At 41.3% G+C, this 21,495-nt stretch overlaps 1 protein-coding gene across 4 annotated transcripts in view; it reads left to right on the top strand.

Moving 5' to 3' along the window:
- pknox2 (pbx/knotted 1 homeobox 2) overlaps positions 1-21,495 on the top strand; it is a gene marked incomplete at both ends in the record, with an annotated part of 61,372 nt that overhangs the window by 24,363 nt on the left and 15,514 nt on the right. For 2 of the 4 annotated variants that reach the window (XM_080749927.1, XM_080749926.1), the window contains 4 exons: positions 5,135-5,306; positions 10,900-11,085; positions 12,370-12,505; positions 14,633-14,730. In XM_080749927.1, the coding sequence (XP_080606053.1) occupies positions 5,135-5,306; positions 10,900-11,085; positions 12,370-12,505; positions 14,633-14,730 (592 nt within the window). The remainder of the gene's footprint in view (positions 1-5,134; positions 5,307-10,899; positions 11,086-12,369; positions 12,506-14,632; positions 14,731-21,495) is intronic. The other 2 variants (XM_080749928.1, XM_080749929.1) reach the window with 2 other exon arrangements.

Here is a 21,495-nt window from a genome sequence, read left to right as displayed (position 1 = left end):
CGTAATATTATTTCTCATATCAACAGGGTTGATACGATTTTTCTAAAACGTGTTAACCACTTGAATCTATTCTGGGCAGATGGATATTCTGAACTTGTAGATTGGCTATTTTTGGCGAACTAAAATAAAAAAGGTGGGGGCTGAGGATAGACCCCTGGGGGACCCCAGTCAATGAAGGATACGTGGTAATGTTTCACATTTTTTGAAAGTTCTTCTAGATTGAGCTGCTGTGAGAAAGCCCCTCAGCAATAAAACAATTGTTTTCTGTGTAGAATAGTGTTCTTACACTACACACATACATACGCACGCACGCACGCACGCACGCACGCACGCACGCACGCACGCACGCACGCACGCACGCACGCACGCACTCACGCACGCACGCACGCACGCACGCACACACACACACACACACACACACACACACACACACACACACACACACACACACACACACACACTGGTAAGCATCATCTTATCTCAATGTCAAAAGATTCCAAACTAATGAAGTTTCTCAATACCAATAGCAAATTTGAAAATATTTCCTGTTATAATAGTATTACATCATTTTAATTATCATCATTGTATAGTTTTCTTTGTATGGGGTTTGCAGAAAACAATGATAAAGGCCACATCATGTTTGCTATCGCATCCTTCAATAAAAAAAAACCACATGTAATAATTTACAACAACTTCACACATTTCAGAGATGCTTATATGAGGTGTTTCCATTCCATGACATGAATACATAAATTACAGATTACAAATTGGGAAAGTGGAATTTAATATTAATTTATTCAAGACTGATTCAACATATTTTTGCCCCGGTTGTCCTCTTGTTTCCTGCACATTTTCATTTAAATGGAGGTAAATTGAATTCTACTGTGGGGGTGCCTGGTGGCTCAGCTAGTTAGTGCACAAGTTCATTATGCTCCTTTGCAGTGCGAAATCTCAAGTTCAAAACCGACCCCCGTCTTGTTTTGCATTTCTCTCCTCTCTTATGGCCTTGGTTTCCTGTCTCTACAGAAATAGTACGTGGCTAGACTTATGGTTTTGAAAAAGGAAACCAGCACTCACTTCGAAGACTTATGGTTGCCACATACATCAATCAATCAATCAATCAATCAATCAATCAATCAATAATTAATTAATAATAAATGGGTGAAATTGTCTCCCATTTTTCCACTTGTAAAAATACATAACCATTACATTTGTTGCACTCAGACAGGAGCAGCAGCTGATTATTAGTGTTAACATAATAGTAATTATTACATTTGGGGGGTTGAGTCATACTGTATATTGTACTGTATGTTGTACAGTTGCTTTCTTTCTGATCTCCTTTAGAGGATGGTAGGGGCCCGTTACTATATGGAATAACTTTACATATAGTAACTTTAATTCAACGTGAACAGAGCAGGAGAGGCTCCGTTGAGAAGGTCAGACATCATTTTATTTACAGAATGTATACAAGCCAAATGAGTATTGCACATTTTGAAAACCTATATTAACTAAATCGAACGGAGCTGTTGAAAACGCTGATTGACCTTTTTTGTGAATGTATTATGTTTGGGGAGAGAGAGAGAGATAATGTGCTATGAATATTTCTTGGGTGATTTACATTCCCTGAGCAAGTATATCAACGTCATGCTTTATTTTAAAAAATGTATACTGTACAAAGACTATACAGTATACACAATGGAATCCTCAGTGTTAATTACTCATTCTACTGTATCCAACTTTAGAGCAGGGGTCTTCAACAGGGGGTCCAATCCTTTTTATATAACAACTTGAACCCTAGTGTCCATATTCTGATAACCTTTGCTGAAAATATCAGATACAAGGCGTTGTGAGCTTGTAGATCGGCTATTTTCGGCAAAGAGGTTGGGTGTAGAGGGGAAAAAAGAGCAGACTAAGTACAGAGTGAAAGTCAAGTTTATTAGGTAATGACGGCTCAAATGGTAAATAAATATCTGAAAACACAAATTGACATGAATCCAAATTACACTCCTTGGCCTGAAAACGTTGAAGACCCCCTGTTTTAGAGTGTATAAATGTAACCAAAGGAACACTTATGGGTAATTTTGGATAGGTTGTACATAGGGGTGTAACGATATAGTAACTGCATCGACTGTGTGTAATCTCTGGGTTCATGTCAAGGTGCAGGTTTGTCAATATACAATGTCCATGTATTTGGCAGATAATCACTGTGTTTACTTATTTATATCCATAATAATACATGTTTCCCTTAAAAACCTGCACTATCCACACCTTTCACACAGATTTAATTTCTTTGCTAAATAGTTACTATATCGATTTTAAATCATTGAATCGAATCGTATCGTATCACCATGAATGAACCAATATCGTTCATGTATCGTATCGTCAACCATGTATCGTGATATGTATCGAATCGCTATTAAAATGTATCGTTACACCCCTAGTTGTACAGCCATGCTCTGTGGCCTTTGACTGAATTTGTGGTGAGGGTATTAACCAACCAATAAAGGTGTGCCCACTAGCCTTACCCCCAATGCCAAGGCATCTGTGTGTGTGTGTGTGTGTGTGTGTGTGTGTGTGTGTGTGTGTGTGTGTGTGTGTGTGTGTGTGTGTGTGTGTGTGTGTGTGTGTGTGTGTGTGTGTGTGTGTGTGTGTGTGTGTGCGTGCGTGCGTGCGTGCGCGCGCGTGCGTGCGTGTGTTTACTGTACAACTTAAGAACGTCTCAATGAGGTTGGCTAAAACCTGCTGAACAAAACAGTGAATAATGAAAGACAAAAGGTCCCCGGTCTGCTATAGCTGCTTTCTCCACGTAATTAAATCAGATAAAATGTGTAAACATTCAGTACCTCTTTCCCACACTATATAACTCCTTATGTGCTAATGGGGTTGTTTTGGCAGTCACCCTCCTATATACAAACATTCTCTTTCTCTCTCTCTCTCACTCTCTCTCTCTCTCTCTCTCTCTCTCTCTCTCTCTCTCTCTCTACATCCCTCCCTCCCTCCACCTCTCTCCCCCTCTCTCCATGTCTCAATCTCGTTCTTTCCCTCCCCCTCTCTCCGTGTCTCAATCCCATTCTGTCTCCGCAGACACATTTAATGATATTGAAGCCCGCCCACCGCGCACGTGACCTTCCTCTTCAGTATTCCTAGCGCGTGTGGCTGAGGGAGCGACATTAAATTGGGATCAGTCAGATTAGAGTATAATATAGACGACTATTAAAGGCTGCAAATGAGAGCCACGGGTTAGTGCCCCCCCAGCAGCATACACCGCCACATTAAGCCTGCTTTATATTTTGTCGTGCTGCGGTGTTGCCGGCTGAAAATACAGCTGAGCTTGTAGATCAGGTATTTTCAGACCACACATAACAGCGGTGGCACTGCTGGTACAAAGGAACATAGAGAGATGCAGTTTAAGATGACAAAACAAAAACAAAACGCGGCCATATTTATTTAGCATTTTACAAGCATCAATACTTAGATCCACTTTCTCTTCTGAAAGACATTCAAACTAGGCCTGCTCTATTGTGATGTGTTGGAAAATGGGTTATTATAAGTATTTCTGAACATTCGGTATAGGCTAATTACTGTATATCCAAGACTTTTCTAACATAATCGTCACAGCCGGGCAGAAACCTTGTGTCTCCAAGTTTCAAATGTGTATGTTCTTTCGCAAAGTATAGCCCTGCTTCATCATACAAGGCTGTTGCACAAAAGTAGTGAAAACAGCAGATCTACAAGCACACAACGCTTGTAGATCGGCTGTTTTCACTAGTTTAAATCCTTTTTAAAATGATAAATGCAAAACGAACGGTTTTGGACATACAAGGTTTTCAGTCCGACAACGACGATATCACATATCCTCACATGACCATATATACAGTGTATTACCATAATTAATTTTAATTGCTAGATCATTTTTCATTTGACTGATAAGCATTTAAAAGCGGCATGGATGTGGAATACTTAAATAGTATAGGCCAGCACTAAGCAGCTTCAACTACAGTAGTGATATTATTTACTGTGAGGTTGATGTCACAATTTGACGAAAATGCAGAAGGTATGCAACGGAGGATGTGACTTCTGATGTAGTCAATCATTTCTTCATAGAGAGTTCTAACAATCTCATTACTTAAAGTTCTGGTATTAATATCGTCGTTGTCGGGTGGAAACCTCGTATCTCCAAGTTTCAAATGTGTACGTTCTTTCGCAAAGTAAAGCCCTGCTTCATCATACAAGGCCGTCGCACAAAAGTAGTGAAAACAGCAGATCTACAAGCACACAACGCCTCGCCGTGCAAGGCGTTGTGTGCTTGTAGATCGGCTGTTTTCACTAGTTTGAACATTTTTTAAATGATAAATGCAAAACGAACGGTTTTGGACATACAAGGTTTTCACCCGACAACGACGACATGTTCTACCAACCACACCAAGTAGAACCAGGCAGTCACAGGCGTGGACCTCTTTGAAGACCCTGCAGAGCCTCGAGACGTACTTGACAAAAAATGTGGAACCCATAATATATAGCTTGTTATGAAGAAATTCAGCAGGAGCTGTCAACGTGTCGGCATTATAAACCGCTACTGAATGACGTGCCCCCATCGCTGTGTCATATTACACCCACTTAAAGATGTTGTTTTGATCTGTCACTGCAGAACAGTGTCTATATATTCACCATCCTATTAACTGTCATGTTGTTTAAAACCAGAGCAATGGAAGAACTTAAGTAGAAGTAGCAATACTGTACCACAAATACTCAAAGTAAAAGTCCTGTATTCAACATTTTACTTGAGTTAAAGTACAAAGGTATTGGTATCTAATCAAAATATACTGACAGTACCCAAGGAAAAAAGTTTTTCCAAACTTTTTTTAATGAAAATAGCTCTACAAGCTCCAAAAGCTCACGATGCGACTCATCGTAACGTGTTGTGAAGTTGTAGATTGGCTATTTTCAAAAAGCAGTGTAGGGCTTAATTGCTTAATGTGGGTTTTGTTATTGTAATCTAAATCGACAAAGTTACTTGCAATTAAAGTTTTAAAATAATTATAGTGGAGTAGAAGTAAAAAGCACTTGCTGTAATAATAATAATAATAATAATAATCTTCACCTCTCCTCTCCTTTGCCCCTGTGTTTTCCGCAGACATCCGCTGTTCCCTCTCCTGGCTTTGCTTTTTGAGAAATGTGAGCAGGCCACGCAGGGCTCTGAATGCATCACCTCGGCCAGCTTCGACGTGGACATCGAGAACTTTGTGCACCAACAGGAGCAGGACCACAAGCCCTTCTTCAGTGAGGACCCAGAGCTAGACAATCTGGTGAGCTGGTCTCCCCGGGGCGGGTGCACACTGGCTGCTAGAGAATTCTGTTGCAGCTGTGCTGCTCAAAATGAGCTATTAAAAGCTGCAATCCCTAACTTTTATGTCCTACCCCGAGAATTAGAACCCACGGGTCTGCCGTACGGCCCGAATTAATTTCTACTGGCCCAAAAAAATTAAAAAAAATCAGATGGTGTTGTAGCAGTCCTAATCACAGGAAAATGTAATGTTAAAAAATTAATAATGTTTTTGTAAGGTTTTATAGCCATAAATCATAAATCATGCTCTAATTTGCATTTTGGGGATATTTTTCACAATATTAACATATGTAAATGTTCTAGACATTCTAATGATCACGAAAAACAATATTACAGGCATTTTACTTATGTTTTAGTGAGGAATAGCTTCAGTTAAAAAGTGAGATGTTGTTTGTCCAGACGCTGTAATTTCAACTTCTCTGGGAGGTGTGAATGTCAGTCTCTGTGGGGGGTATTTATATGCAAATATCGTGGCCAATGGCATTGTAATACTAAACAACAGGATTTAATTAATGGTGATTTTAATGTGAAAAAAGAACAGGAAAACTAATTATAACATTTTTTTAAAAATGATTTAAAAAACGTTGCCAAAAAGCAACGCTGGGCCTTGCAGGGTTAAATCAGTCTACAAGACGGAATCCATGCTTTGCCAGGCGAGACATTTCGTTTATGAGATTCGGGCAGTACTGTTTGTCAACCAAGTAGGTGTCCTCTTACATGACACCAGGGTTGTCTCAGAGTCTCAATGGAAGAGTAACGTTTTATTCATTAACTCTACTTCATTGACCGGAGGTCAGCACGGATCTATACTTGGCCCCTTCCCTTTTTTCTGTTCATCAAATCTCTTCAGCTAAAAAGCAGATGTACAGTGCAAGCTCATAACACTAGTGAATTTATTGAGATACTATGTTCACTGAATGTTCGATATAGGGAAGCTAGGGTTCATGCGGTTAAAATAAGTTTGCGGATTGCAGCTTTAATACTAAGCACCAGCTAAAGTGTCCCTTTTTCTTCTTGTGCCCGTCGCCTGCATTGCGGTGATCTCGGTAAACCTCCCTAACTTGATTGAATGGGGAGATAAAACATTACAAGCTCATCATAAAATATAGAGCCCTATCTGTTTACAGGGTGTTCTCATTGTTATCGCTGCCAAACAATACCTCCTTTTTCATTTAATCCCCACACATCCTCCCCCACACTGCCCCCTTACACAGCAGCTAGCTGTAATTAAAAACCAGGAGAAGCGGCAGTGGCGTCAGTTCAGAAAAAGCTAAGGTATGGCAACATGACTGGTGTCTTGCACGTGCGCGACACCAGTCATGTTGCCATACCTTAGCAACAGACATGATACATTTATTTACATTCTACATTCTATTTTCCCCCGTTTCGGTTTCTTGGGCTGGATATGGCAGCCTGGAATGGTTGTTCAAGTGCAGCTAAACTTGGCATGTTAGTAAACGTGCCACAATTAACACTAATGAATTGCACCTGTGCAGCTGACCTGCGGAACCTGGGAATATACCATTTTGTCAAGACGTGGAGAATACAAGTGTGGAGAATATAATTATAATACCTTGTTAAAGGGACCATTTTGTTAATGTTGCATTTGCAGTTATCTTACTGTAATTTAACAACATAATAACCAGAACAGACATTCATGGATTTATATTTAAAAGTAACTTTTATGTTCCCCCCTGGAACCAGGGTATGGCAGCTGCATACCCCTGCCATACCCAATTGACGCCCCTGAGAAGCGGTAGGTAGGTGGGCGCCGATCATGTTCACCACGAAGGGAGACGTCGGAGAGAAAGACAAAGACGAGGGGGTAAAGCCGACAAGTGTTGAACAGTCAATTAACTGGGCATCTGCGTGGTTTACGAGCAGCGTGAGTGCAGGCAGCTCTCTCCCGGCGGACACTAAGTCATCCACAGGACAGGAACATCATGGCGGGGGCCTGACTGACTGAGATGGGCACCAGAGTTACTGGTCCCCTGATTAAACGAGTCTGGTTTAATTAGCTGATTTATCTCCTCCTTGGGCCAGCACTTTTCAGCCCATTCGGTTGACCTTGCGTGCTGACTTTGAGGGAGAGCTCTCTCTAAAGTAAGCCATGCAGAGAGGAAGGGGGGAGGGGTGTAATGGTATAATATAGATCATCACTGTAAAGAAAAGCTGACCAGTGTACTGTACACATTGAGGAAAACATTCACTCATAACCATCTGTCTCAGTTTATAATGACAGAGATAGCGACAGTACAATCTTAGTTAACACGCGGTGTAGATCAAGCCTGAAAGATTGCATAAAGGTTCACTATTTACCTGTCATATACTGTGTAGGCTATATAAGGCAGCAATTGTGTATTTTGCTTTTGCAACATTGTAACGTGACGACTGCCTTCAAAGAGTATATTTACGGTAAAAAAAGAATACCTTACCAACGTGCACACATGGATAATGGCAGCCGTCAGCTTACAGAGGTAAACAAAGGATTGATTTACAGATAATCACAATTCACAATTGTGATATTTATGGGAGAGAAGTTTTACTTTTATGCCACACCTTTTAAAACGTTCTGTGGATGTATTATTATTCATAAACAGTTTTCTGGTTTAAATTAATTAATTAGCGTATTAGCTCTGAGTACAATGTTCCTTTAACAACAGACTTGTGGCATTGTGATAATTGTTACAGCCCAATAAGTGGAAGACAATATTTTACCATCTTATTTGATTTTCTTTCTTTTACTGACACTTTAATATCTAATAACACTACATTCTGAATGAACTCACCAAAGCTTGTTATTATAAGTGTGACAATTGGATAAACCAGCTAATCTATCTATAAATGCGAGAAGTCTCTGCGTGTGTGTCTGTCTGTCTGTCTGTGTGTGTGTCTGTAATCCGCGTATCTCGAGAACCGTTCGTCCCACCGGCTTCAGATTCGGCACGCGCGTTCCCCGCCGCGGCACGGAGTGCAGTGCCGGGTCTCGACTCGACCCGACGCGCGGTTTTCCCGAACCGGCGCGAAACGTTCGGAATCTCCTTATGCGGGGTTGATTGTTGACATCAGGCTGTTCCGGAGGAAATCGGCGAAAGCTCTCACTCATTGTGACATCACTTCATAAAAGGCTCTGACATCACGTACGCCACATGAGTCAACAAAAAATCTCTGTGATTGTGTATGTATGTATGTAATCCGCGTATCTCGAGAACCGTTCGTCCCACGGGCACGCGCGTTCTCCATATATGGGCATAAAATGAATGCCCCCATATATGGGCATAAAATGGATTGCAGACAGACAGATACAGATATCTCCATATATGGACATAAATGGACAGAGGCAAACAGATGGTCAAAGATCTCCATATATGGGCATAAAATGGACGCAGACAGACAGATACAGATATCTCCATATATGGGCATAAATGGACACAGGCAAACAGATGTTCAAAACGGGTCCTATGACAACAGGTATAATGAGGTTTGCATTAAAGGGGGAACCGGCACTGTGTCTGCAACACAGTTGGAGGCACAGACAGATACTCCATATATGGGCATAAAATGGACGCAGATAGACAGATATCTCCATATATGGGCATAAAATGGACCCAGAACTATAACTGCAGTGATCTCCATATATGGACATAAAATGGACGCCGACAGACAGACAGACAGATACAGATATCTCCATATATGGGCATAAATGGACACAGGCAGACAGATGGTCAAAACGGGACCTATGAAAACAGGTATAATGGGGTTTGCATTAAAGGGCGGGGCATTCATTCCCTATTTACATTGTTCCGAGTTGGACAGGTCGCCGACTAGACGCTGAACAGCCCAATATAATAAAGTGCCAGGAAAGGTAGGAGGCAAAAATAACAGGGATATCATGCAACAAATGGTGCGAGCTTGGATTAAATTCCAAAATAAGTTTACAACATGCAGTAGACGAGTAGAGTATTTGTCTGAACAGTGAACACAGAACCCAATATTAGATTAATAACATTTTCCAGTGGTTTGGAAAATTGCACGTGGTTAGGATAAGCTTAAATTGTTGCACATATCCTAGAATGTAGATTATACCAAAGGAAAAAAAAGAATCCCCTTAAACAGAATTCATACATAATACACTGGTTATATTGGACAGCTCAGCCTAGACTTTTCATAAACCTGGAGCTGTGCCATGGGTGAATAATGGATGACATGCTTTTTGGAAATATTTACAGTCCAGTTTCCAGGATGATATCAGTGCATGGCGTCAGTTCAGAAAAAGCTAAGTTATGGCAACATGACTGGTGTCTTGCACGCGCGCCTTCGCGCGCGTGCAAGACACCAGTCATGTTGCCATACCTTAGCAACAGGCATGATACATTTATTTACATTAGTACATTTTATTGTTTCCCCCCGTTTCTATGGTTTCTTGGGCTGGATATGGCAGCCTGGAACGGTTGTTCAAGCGCATTGCACCTGTGCAGCTGACCTGCGGAACCTGGTAATAGGCCTACACCCTTTTCTCAAAATGGGGAGAAAAAAAAGTGTGGAGAATATAATTATAATACCTTGTTAAAGTGACCATTTTGTAACATTTTGCAATCGTAGTTATTTTACTGTAATTTAACAACATAATAACCAGCACAGATAGACAAAGAGACATTCATGGATTTATATTTAAAATTAACTTTTATTTCCCCCCCTGGACCCAGGGTATGGCAGCTACATACCCCTGCCACACCCAATTGACGCCCCTGCAGTACAGTATCCAGGATGATATTCCAGGGATATGAGCACATCATTTTTGTCTTGCAGCTGTTACTATGAAAGGGCCTTTGGGGTATGAAAGCTCAACAAAGCTCAGCGAACAGTGTAATCAGCAAAGTCCATAGTGCTAGTCTGCAGAACAAGTTTCCAATTCGTGGACATCGTAGACGCAGAGTGTCCAATTTTTTTTTGTCTCGAAAGTTGTCCGTGTGAAAGTCTGCTAAATGAATCTGGCTGCCAAAATTGATGCGGAAGGTCTAGCATAATTTAGTCATGCTATACTCAAGGTTCAAGGATTAATGTTTCTTCTTTGTTACATCTTGTGTACATACTGTCAGGGGCGTCACAAGGGGGGAGTGGGACTGAGTTGAAAAGTTTTTTAAGCCAACATTTGTAACTAAAATCTTGCATCTGGGGGGTCTCTGGAAGTAAATAATTTGAGATGGGGGGGGGGGGGTCCGAGGCCAAATACAGTACATATCATTTTGGGGGCTCCTTCCTTCACATAAAAAAGTTTGAGCACCACTGACATAGAAACAGAAGGATTTGAAATATTCAAAGTTTTTCACTATTTTTCAAAAATAGCAGATCTACAAGCTTGCAGCGCAGCGCAGCACTCGGTGCCGCGCTGTGAGCTTGTATATCTGCTATTTTTCAATAGTTAAAGCACAAAATAATGCCCTGTGAATCCTTGTAGCCATGGGGCCCAGCATTTGGTGCGACACCCCTGCTTGTGTACACACTGTACTGTACTGTAAGAGTAAAACTATCTCCATGGTTCTTTATCCCGTCAGATGGTGAAGGCCATCCAGGTGTTGAGGATCCACCTGTTGGAGCTGGAGAAGGTCAATGAGCTCTGTAAGGACTTCTGCAACCGCTACATCACCTGCCTCAAGACCAAGATGCACAGCGACAATCTGCTCCGCAATGACCTGGGAGGACCTTACTCTCCCTCACAGACCTCCCTTGGCCTTCAACAGGTCAGCTATGGCAGTGGTTCTCAACCTGTGGGTCGTCGTGACCCCCAGGGGGGGGTCCCCAAATTATTTGGGGGGGGGGGGGGGGTCCCCAGATGATTAACTCAATGTGCAACATTGTTTTCTCACGAAACAGTTAACAGACCAACTTAAGGTTTAAGTGTATAGATAGAGGGTATCTGCACATTTCTAAAGTGACAATTTAACGACTTTTTAATACCTCTAAAATGACAAGTTAAACATTGGTCAAAGTGAGACAGAAAGTGTGAAAATAGCCGTGAGACAGAAAGTGTGAAAATAGCAGATCTGCATGCTCACAACGCCTCGCAACGCGAGCCGTTGTGAGCATGTAGATCTGCTAATTTCACAATAGAACTGTGTTATACAAAATGTAATGCCTCAACTCTTAATGCTCGCCAGGGTGGGGGTCCCCAGTTAAAATATGGTTATTTTGGGGGTCGCGGCCTGAAAAGGTTGAGAACCACTGAGCTATGGATCCTGTGTGTTCAGAGTTTTAGCCTCAAGAAAGAGGGAGATAGAATGAGGAATAAATACGTATTGTACATTCATATATAATTGACCGGGGTCCCCCAGGGTCTATTTACTTGGTTCCCTTCCTTCTTCCTTCTACAAAAATCTCTTAGCCGAATATAGCTGATCTACCCGATCTACAAGCTCACGTTGGTGCGTTGTGACACATTGTGAGTGTGAATGTTTAATCTTTTCTGACATGCCCCGCATAGGGATGCTAGGGTTCATCTGCTCTCACCCACAGAGCTTATTTACCAGATTTCTATAAAACCAACAGGCGAAGCTGACACCAAGGTTATTATACTGTAGATCTCAATTTCAGTACGTTTTTTTTTTTGCTATTTTAGTTCATTTTAGATCATTTTTAGGTTTAGTTTAGTTTTTATTAGTTTTAGCATTGTGGGCTTGTAGATCGGCTATTTTCACTATTTGTGACAATTGACAGCTAAATGACTTACAGTAAGTTTGTGTATGCAACCTGACGGTCGCTTATCTCCCGATTAGGGAGTCTTACTGGTATTAGTTAGTTCAGTTAGTGTTGTAAACAGACAATGATTTTTGTTTCAGCTAACTAAAATGTTCTAGTTTTTGTGATTTCACGAGTTTTAGACGGCTCTAAAATAACCCTGGCCGACACGGCCCTGGATAAATTGGGACTGTAGGGAGTTGATTTCATTCAAATGAGGGAGACGACTTATACTTCACCACAGAGCTCTCTAGGTTTCCTCACTATAGTTCTTCTTTATTATCCCTCAGGAACTAATTCAGACCTCCTCTCCATCCATGACCTCTGTCTCCAGCTCTGTTAACCCCTCAGGGATTGTGGTGGCCGCTGGGGGTCTGCAACAGGGCAATGTGGCCATGGCAACTCTTAACTCCCAGGTGGTATCGGGTGAGTAGACATGTTGTGCCCACTGACACACACACTCAACGCTATTGTGCTCATTAGCAATGGTGGAGAGAGAGAGAGAGAAAAGATTTTGATCATTATTACAAAATCTATAGGCCTAGAATTATTGACTGCTTTAACTATATTGAAAAATAGCAGATATACAAGCTCACAGCGCGGCACCGAGTGCCGCGCTGCGAGCTTGTAGATCTGCTATTTTGGAAAAAGTCGTGAAAATGTGTGCAAATCTTTGAATATATGTATTTTCAAAGCGAACGTTTGTAACTCAAATTTTGCTTCTGCGGGGGTCCCTGGAACGAAATATTTTGAGATGGGTGTCCGTGGCCATACATACAGTATCATTTTGGGGGTCCTTCACATGAAGAAGTTTGGGAACCACTGACATAGTAGTCTCTCAAGAACAGACTTAACTGAGCTCCAGTTGAGTAAAAAGGACCTTTTCTTTGACGATGGCTGGCCAGATTGCTGACGTAGAAACACAGGGTTTTCAAAAAATCTTAGAAGGATTCAAAAGACACTTATAGAATCGAATAATTGTAGTGGAGTAAAAGTACAATATTTGCCTCTGAGATGTAGTGGAGTAGAAGGGAAAGTACAGGAAATTGGAAATGTTCAAGTAAAGTACAAATACCTCAAAATACCTAAAAAACATTACACCACTGCAGCCATCAAACCACAGAGTTAGTTTGAAATCCAAGCATGTGTTCACTACACTGCGTTGTAAATAATTGTTTGTTTGTAATACAGTATGTGAAAGCATTCTCAAATTACTGCTATAATTGCTCAGTGTACAGCTGTTATTAATCAGTCACAACTACAAAAGAATAAGCAGATGACATGCAACCCCATAAATATGCACTTCATTAGAAAACTAGATTCTACAGTGTTATTGTTTAACCATTAAAGCCCTATTTTATACAGTGAACTTAGCTGATCTGCTGCATCAAATTGCTTGCAGATTTATGAAAATTAATGTATGCGATTTTCAGAATGTTTAGCTGTCTGGTTGAAGGTGGTTAATATAAGCAAGTTTCAGAGCTATTTTGTAGTAGATTCTCTGAGACGTTGTTTGAACTCAATGCCATAATAGCCAGTGACAACTTGTCAAATTCCTTTGAGTATCATATCCATCAACCCCTCAACCTAAAAGGTGGACCAAAATTATTATTATTAGTCCAGTCGAATAGTAACCATAATGTAATTGATGTTATTGTGTACATAATGACGGGAAAAGCCAATCATTTTTCCGTTCAATCATTGTCAGTGGTCATCGCCACGTTGGCTTGTGGAGGACATTTTTGTCAAAATTCAACTTTTGCCATAAAGAGTGTCCGGACATTAATATTACCAGATACAACCCTGAATAACAGACAGGAGTGTACAAATGGATACAAATGGACCCTGTCCCTTACAGGTCCATTTGGTTCCATTTGTACACTCTCAGAGAGTCATGGGGTTTCTTGCACTTAAAATGTTTCAGAACCACTAGTATTAGTGCACTACTGTAGTAAATCAGTGTCATACTGTACATATTCTGAAGAAAACCTGGACACTTGACATTCAGTAATTGGGCATTATGATGAAAATAAGAACATTGTAATGTGTGTGAAAACAAAATCAAAAATTCACCACGGACAAGGACAAGTCTTTATACCACGGACACATTTGTCTGTGTACGGACATATTGATGATCCCTGATAAAATGTACTTGCTTTAATTCTAATGTGACATAACGGAGCCATGTTCAATATCCTCATGCAGGGGGGAACGACGTCGAGCCTCTATTGTCTCCTGGAAACACCTTTCAACACAAAGCCAATCAATCTCTTCGCCTTTGATCACTAAACGTCCAGGGCTCTTAACAGGACTGTAATGAAGGGTGTCCTGATCAATACTGCAGCGGAACGTTATCTCTTCTCCGGGTTTAAGAGAAAGCAACACATTCAATTATCTTTTTCCTCTCTTGTTTACATGCTTGGTGTTGTCTGGGCGGTGAGTTAATAAGGCAATCAAGTCGTAGCGGGATCAGACTCAGCCTCTAGCAGGCAGCTCACCGCCGGTAGAGGGAAGAAGCCACTTGATACTCATAACCGCAAATTATCCCCTCAGGTGGGACCTTGTACCAGCCCGTTGCCATGGTGACATCGCAAGGGCAGGTGTTAACTCAGGCTTTGGCCCCGGGAACCATCCACATCCAGAACTCACAGGTGAGCCGCCGAGCGTCGGTGTTTTGTCCAAAGTAATTCCCTCTCTCTCCCACCCACCCGCCGCCACGATTTGTTCTTTTAAAAGGGTCACTTTATGTGATCATGGAGGAGGTCCCGGCAGGCGTCCTCCTTTCGCTGTCTCCCAACCGCCCCGCCCCGCTGACACACAAAATGGAATTTGTTCCCATGCCATTAAGGACAATTTGTGAAGATTATACTGTGAAGTTTGACTGCGGCTCTGCGCATAATCTCTTACGAGGATTAGCGGCAGCACTTGCACGGTGCCAGTTATCATCAGGGGGCAATGCATCATAATCATAATCAACTCTATTGTCGCAACACAGGTTTACTGTGTGAAGTGGATGAAATGTTTTTTTGTGCAAACTCCATCGTTTCTGTTGTGAGAGAAGAGAAAAGAAAATATATTTCATAAAGATTAAATATTTTATACGGATAAAGATATCGTCGTTGTCGGGTGAAAACCTTGTATGTCCAAAACCGGTTTGCATTTATCATTTTAAAAATGATTTCGACTAGTGAAAACAGCCGATCTACAGGCACACAATGCCTCGCACCGCGAGGCGGTGTGTGCTTGTAGATCTGCTGTTTTCACTACTTTTGTGCGACGGCCTTGTGTGATGAAGCAGGGCTTTACTTTGCGAAAGAACGTACACATTTGAAACTTGGAGATACAAGGTTTCCACCCGACAACAACGATATAGTCGTACTGTAGGACATGTAATGTGAATTATACAGACATAACAAAAACCTTGTCAAATGCACATAAAGTAATATGGAGATTTACAACATGCACTGATGCATCTTAATGTATCGTAACTGCCGGGTAGAAATCTCGTATCTCCAAGTTTCAAATTTGTATGACTTTTCATAAAGTAAAGCCCTGCTTCATCATACAAGACTGTGGCACAAGACTAGTGAACATAGCAGATCTACAAGGTTTCCACCCGACAACAACGATATAATTGAAAGTTCACTCATCATACAATGGTGTTGCAATATTGGAAAAATAATGGATGAGACGAAGGTTAAAGAACTCCATGACGTGAGGCAGAGTTTCTATCGCCAAGTTCATTATTTTCCTATTTCTGTAAACCTTGTCGTGCAGTATCATTGTTTATATGTACCATTTCCATATTTGAGAAAAAAACACAAACAAAAGCTATGTTGTTGGTAACCACGTTATAGTAACAATCAGCTGTTACAGTCAGTGTATTACTGTTTTTATGCTTACATGCAACATTCGGCAAACATAGGCGAACATTCACGGTAAATAGCAGATCTACAAAGTAAATAATGGATTGTAGATCAGCTATTGATGTGTATTGTGTACACCTGACAGCCAATCCGAAGCAAGTATTTTCTATGGTTGTGGGTTAAGTCAAATTGATTGACAACATCACGCATTTTAAGATAACGATTTACACTTCTAAACGTGAATTCAACACCCCAGGTGGAAAAAAAAGGTAATGTGTTGTCCTCGCCTGTGGGTGAGAGAACACATTGCATTGTAGATGCATAGAGCATAGCATCAGCTCATTTCACACAAATTGATGGATTGCAGATGTATCCAAACTGGATTTCAACAAAGAATCCAACAGCACGCATAACTGCCATTCAATGAAAGGGGTTTGCTGGGACATGAGATTGAGGTTGCATGGAGTTTTCGTTTGACGCATAATATGACAACTTTATATATTGTATTGATGTAAACAGTGACATTCTTATGAAGCTCTAGGCTGTTATATACTTAGCAGAATACTTTCTTTTCTAAATGTTCTCCATATCTGACTGCTTTGTTAAAGTATGCATACTGTAGACCTGTCCCAATAAATGTGCCACTCTGAAATGGGAAGGCAATGAACAGAAATGGTTCTAGGTCTTTATCCTTTTTATCTGATTTGGCATAAAATAAAATTCCCTCAAAATTGATCTCATACAGTAGGCTACTCTCACCTCATGTTCTGTGTATTTTCACTTCCAAAACAACAAAAGAATGGAGCTCAAATAGCTAACAGTAAAGTCACTGTCAAAACACTTCTATAGCTCCCTGTATATCCTAAAGCAAAAAAAGAGAGAAATTGCAATCCTTGACTATCCATATTATTGCTTTGTTTTCAATAAAATAATATTCTGTATCTTGGCAACCATAACAATAACCACTTGCTGATGAAAAGGATGATATTTGCCTATAAACACCCTAAAGATTGTAATACTTGTCTATCCATATTATTGCTTTGGTTTCAATACAATAATATACTGTACCTTGGTTGCAATAACAATAATACCCTGTGGCTGATGAAAAGGATAGAAGGCTGTACTTCTAAACCAGGGGTTTTCAAAGTGGGTGACGGCAGTCCAGGGGTGCCGCAAGATAATTTGATAACATTTGGAATTTATTTGGACACTTAAAAAAAATATTTAGTATCATTTTAAACTTGAAGTAGCCTACAAAGTTATTTTCAGTCAGTTCTAACCAAAATGGCTATTATCTCAACGTTTTCCTCGCAACATAATCACTGTCGGGCAGAAACCTTGTATCTCCAAGTTTCAAATGTGTACGTCCTTTGGTAAAGCAAGGCCCTGCTTCATCATACAAGACTGTTGCACAAAACTAGTGAAAACAGCCGATCTTCAAGCACACAACGCCTTTTTAGTACATTTTATAGATGATAAATACAAAACGAACGGTTTTGGACATACAAGGTTTCCACCCGACAACAATGATATGCGATAAATATAAGGTGTCCGTGAGCGAGTGTCTTTCTTTTATGATGCACTATGTTAAAGATGACGATAAGAGTGTCCACAGAGATGAAAATCACTGCATGTCAGGCCATATGCTGGCCTGGACTGAGCGTGATTTAAGGGATATATTTCAGGAAACAAGTGTCATTCGCAATGCATTCTGGGAGTGATGTACACAGTCTTGTACCCTGCCCTTTTTTCAGCTTTCTAATTAATCGTTGCATTAAAAAAAAATGAATATTGTCATGATTCCTCACCAGCCAAGGTGGCTTTGTCCGAGGCTTAATAAAAATGTTTAAATAAATACTTTATGAAATGTCTATGGAAGAAATGAATGGGGAAAAGGCTTCCGACACCGGAGTGAGGACGGGGTGGGGCTTCAACTGCGATGCTCTATTTGCAATTATTCATCATTCCAGAGTAGGCCGGTGCCCAACGGGCAGATGCTTGTTGGCATGCCCCTTTTGTTATGCACATTGCACCCGTAATCAGAGTACTTGGTGTAGTACCCTTTATCATACGGTCTACGATGTCAGGACTCAGGAGACAGACAGATACAAAGATTTGCAGATATTTCTAGACAACCACTGGTCTGACCGACTTCCCACTCAACACTTCATCCATCTTCATCCAATTATTGATAGTCTGGGGGTCCTGGTGCCTTTTCCCAGTTGGACGTGGCTGGAAAACCTCCACGGGAGGCAACCAGGAGGCTATTACAGTTGATGCCTGATGCACGTCAACTGGCTCTTCTCTATGCAAAGGAACAGTGACTAGTAATTTAGCTTTTTTGTTTAAAAACATTTTCTTTTTTGTTTAGAGCAACCTAAGCATTAGAAGGGTGGACATAATAAGCTTCGGCTTCAGCCCACACCTTTTCGGTTTACAAATATCTTATTGCCTATATGTAGTCTGTACACATTGTATCTTTTTGCCAGACCCATGAAATGGGTAGGCCTACATAAGCAAATGTCGGTCTGTCTGTCCGGGTTTTCTATATAAAGGGTATATATGATGATGACATGATGATGACATGCCTACAAAAGGCATGATGTCATAAATGATGATGACAGACAGGGGGTCTGGCACAACCAGGTTGACCTGGTCTAGTTTAAATGACAGAGATAAAATAAACTAACTAACTACGTCATAGAGTCTCTCATTGGTGACTGGGCCTCTCAAGCTATCCCAAAGGGAGATGTGTCAGCCACTCTCCGGAGAAAGGTCACTTGCATCTGCAATCTTGTTCGATTGGTTATAACCTACATTTCTTGACCATAGGTGAGAGTAGGAATGACGATTGCCCGGTATATAAAAAGCTTTGCCTTCTGGCTCAGCTCTTTCTTTTTGTCACAATGGTGCGGGACATCAAACGCAATACCACTCCGGCTTCCTCGGGATGGTTTCACGCCATAGAGGCTTGACCAACAGGTGAAGGCTGCTTCAACATTCTACAGTGGTTCTGTGGGCTTGTTTCACACACCATCCTCCCTGGTGAACAAGACCCACTTGAACTCTTTCACTTAGGGTTAGGACTCATTCCCTACCTGGAGTGGACAATTCACCTCCAGAAGCTCCCAGGGCAGAATGTATTAATTAGTACAACGTAACATTCCGACGCACATCAGGTCTGACGAAGAGCTTTAGTGTAAATGTTGTACATTCTGGCCGTGGTCTTAAACAGTGTATTTTTGTCACCACCTGTTGAATGACAGTTTTTCATGCGTGCTTCGCCATGGATTCTACAGTATACACTTAGGACTTTGCTGTTGTTTGTCTGGACTCTCACCTGTGAACCTGTCAGTGGTTTCAACCCCCACGGGGCGGAAACACTCTCAGGGTCATTGAGTCTCTCAAGCCTCTCCACCACGGCAAGGTCACAGCAACAGGAGAGGATGTGGTTCTTAAAAAGAACCTTTCATTCGTATCCACAATTCGTTCTTTCGTTCTTTCTTTTTCTCTTTTTTTTTTCTTCTTTTTTCTCTTTTGGTCATTGTTTAGCTTAGAAGACCATGGAGGACCTACTTTGTCGTACTTCCCTTTCGTACTTTCTTTCATTCTGGTCAATTGTCATCTGTTCTTCTGAGGTTCTTGAGAGGCAGAAATATTTCTGTCGTACTTCCCTTTCGTGCTTCCTTTCATTTTGGATTTGGAAGCTCTACCAGAGCCCTGTTAGTCAGCATTACCTGCTTCTACCTCTCACGACGAGGACGTAGGGTTGGATTTTGAGAGGCAAAAACACGTTTTCGGTTAGGTTTCTCAGTGAGTAATAAATAATTCTATATCCTTCAAACAGCTGAATCTGGCTAATTTCTGACCTAAGTTAAGTCATCGTGGCATGCACTCTTACTCAGTGAGCCTCCCCATCTACCCCTTTTCCTTTTTCAAAAAAAGAAATGTATTTGTCAACACCCACTTGTTGGCCTGAGGAGGGTCTAGAAGACTACCGTGTGAATCCTTAAATTCACATGGACCTATGAATCTCTGGTCCAACTGGCCTAGCCTGGCTTGGCCAGACTATATACTAATGCAGCTAACTAACTGCAGTATATTATCCCCACCTTGTTTTAACATGGGTGGATTGTTTAGCTGTGCTAGCTAGGCTACAGTTGGCCAGCAGTAAATCTAACTTCTGGATGTTGTAGTGAGACAGGATGCGTCCATCTTCCAATTAGGCCTACTTGCCAGCCAAGATCAGCATGTTCTGGTCAGGGGGATGGCCTCCTTGGCCTGGAGCTTGGCTTTGACATTCTCTATGTTATCGCTTGGCTCAACCTCCAGGGTGATGGTCTTGCCAGTGAGGGTCTTGACGAAGATCTGCATTTCTTCCCTCAGACGCAGCACAAGGTGCAGGGTGGATTCTTTCTGGATGTTGTTGTCAGACAGGATGCATCCATCTTCCAGTTTCTTGCTAGTGAAGATTAGCATTTGCTGGTTCAGGGGTAATGCCCTTCTTGTCCTGGACTTTTGACATTCTCATTGGTATTGCTTGGCTCAACCTACAGGGTGATGCGATGGTGCTGTCAAATGGTTTATTTTCAGGATTAGAGCACTTCTTTGCGGTGTCATCCTTCTGCAATTTCTTCACCTCAAGTCAGACATACAACTGTTTGTTTATGTGGACCTGGATTTTGTGCATGACGTTCTCAATGTTTTCACTTGCAGGCTCAACCTCCAAGATTATGGTTCTTCCGGCAAGGGTCTTCTAAGAAATGTACATGTTTGTGCAATTGGAGTCGCTGCTGTGAACAGCTGTAAAACGCATCACAATCCTCTTCTGCAGTCTACCTCTACTCTTTCCTTAAAGTCATTTCAATGATGCATTACGATATCCACATAGCAGTCTGCAAATGAAAATCTTGAACGATCCTTTTTATGTGGGTAGTGATGTCACAGTTTATTCTGACCTCGCAATGTGATTGGCTGAGAGGCATTGTCAATGTCCCCAAATATATTCATATATATTATTTATTTAATTTCAGTGCATTGTATTTACCTTAACTGTATCCTTTGTGTTCTGAGAGAGGGGGAGAGAGAGAGTGAATGAATGAACTGTCTGAATTAAATGAGCACTTAAATGAGAACTTAACAGTGCCCATTGAATATGTGCACCTTGTCATTTGTTCCTTTAAGAAGCAGGTGTCATGGTTGTTTATGCAGAGTCCAATATGCCATGTCTTGGACCTGGGGTGAACAAATGGAATATGAGATATACAGTGGTTTACTATGGTGGAGAGAATCCATTTTGATGTAATGGATATGTAGTGATAATGATACTTGTGTATTTGACGGTGGACATGTAGTATGTGAGTGTAAGTTTGCAGAGGATTGAGGGTAGACTATTGCAGTGTTTTTGAGCGGTGGTAAACCGCTCCATAGAGTGGCTGTGCGTGTGTCTGTAGCCTTTTTCCTCAGCGTTTTGCCATAGCAAAATGTGTGTACGTAGCATCATGTTTGTCTAGTGATGTCATATGTCGTATGTCTGTAGCCTTTTTCCTC

Source organism: Nannobrachium achirus (assembly GCF_963921795.1).
Source record: "Nannobrachium achirus genome assembly, chromosome: 19".
Taxonomy (NCBI): Eukaryota; Metazoa; Chordata; class Actinopteri; order Myctophiformes; family Myctophidae; genus Nannobrachium; species Nannobrachium achirus.
The sequence above is the reverse complement of the archived record's forward strand: the minus strand, read 5'-3'. Positions and strand labels throughout refer to the sequence as shown.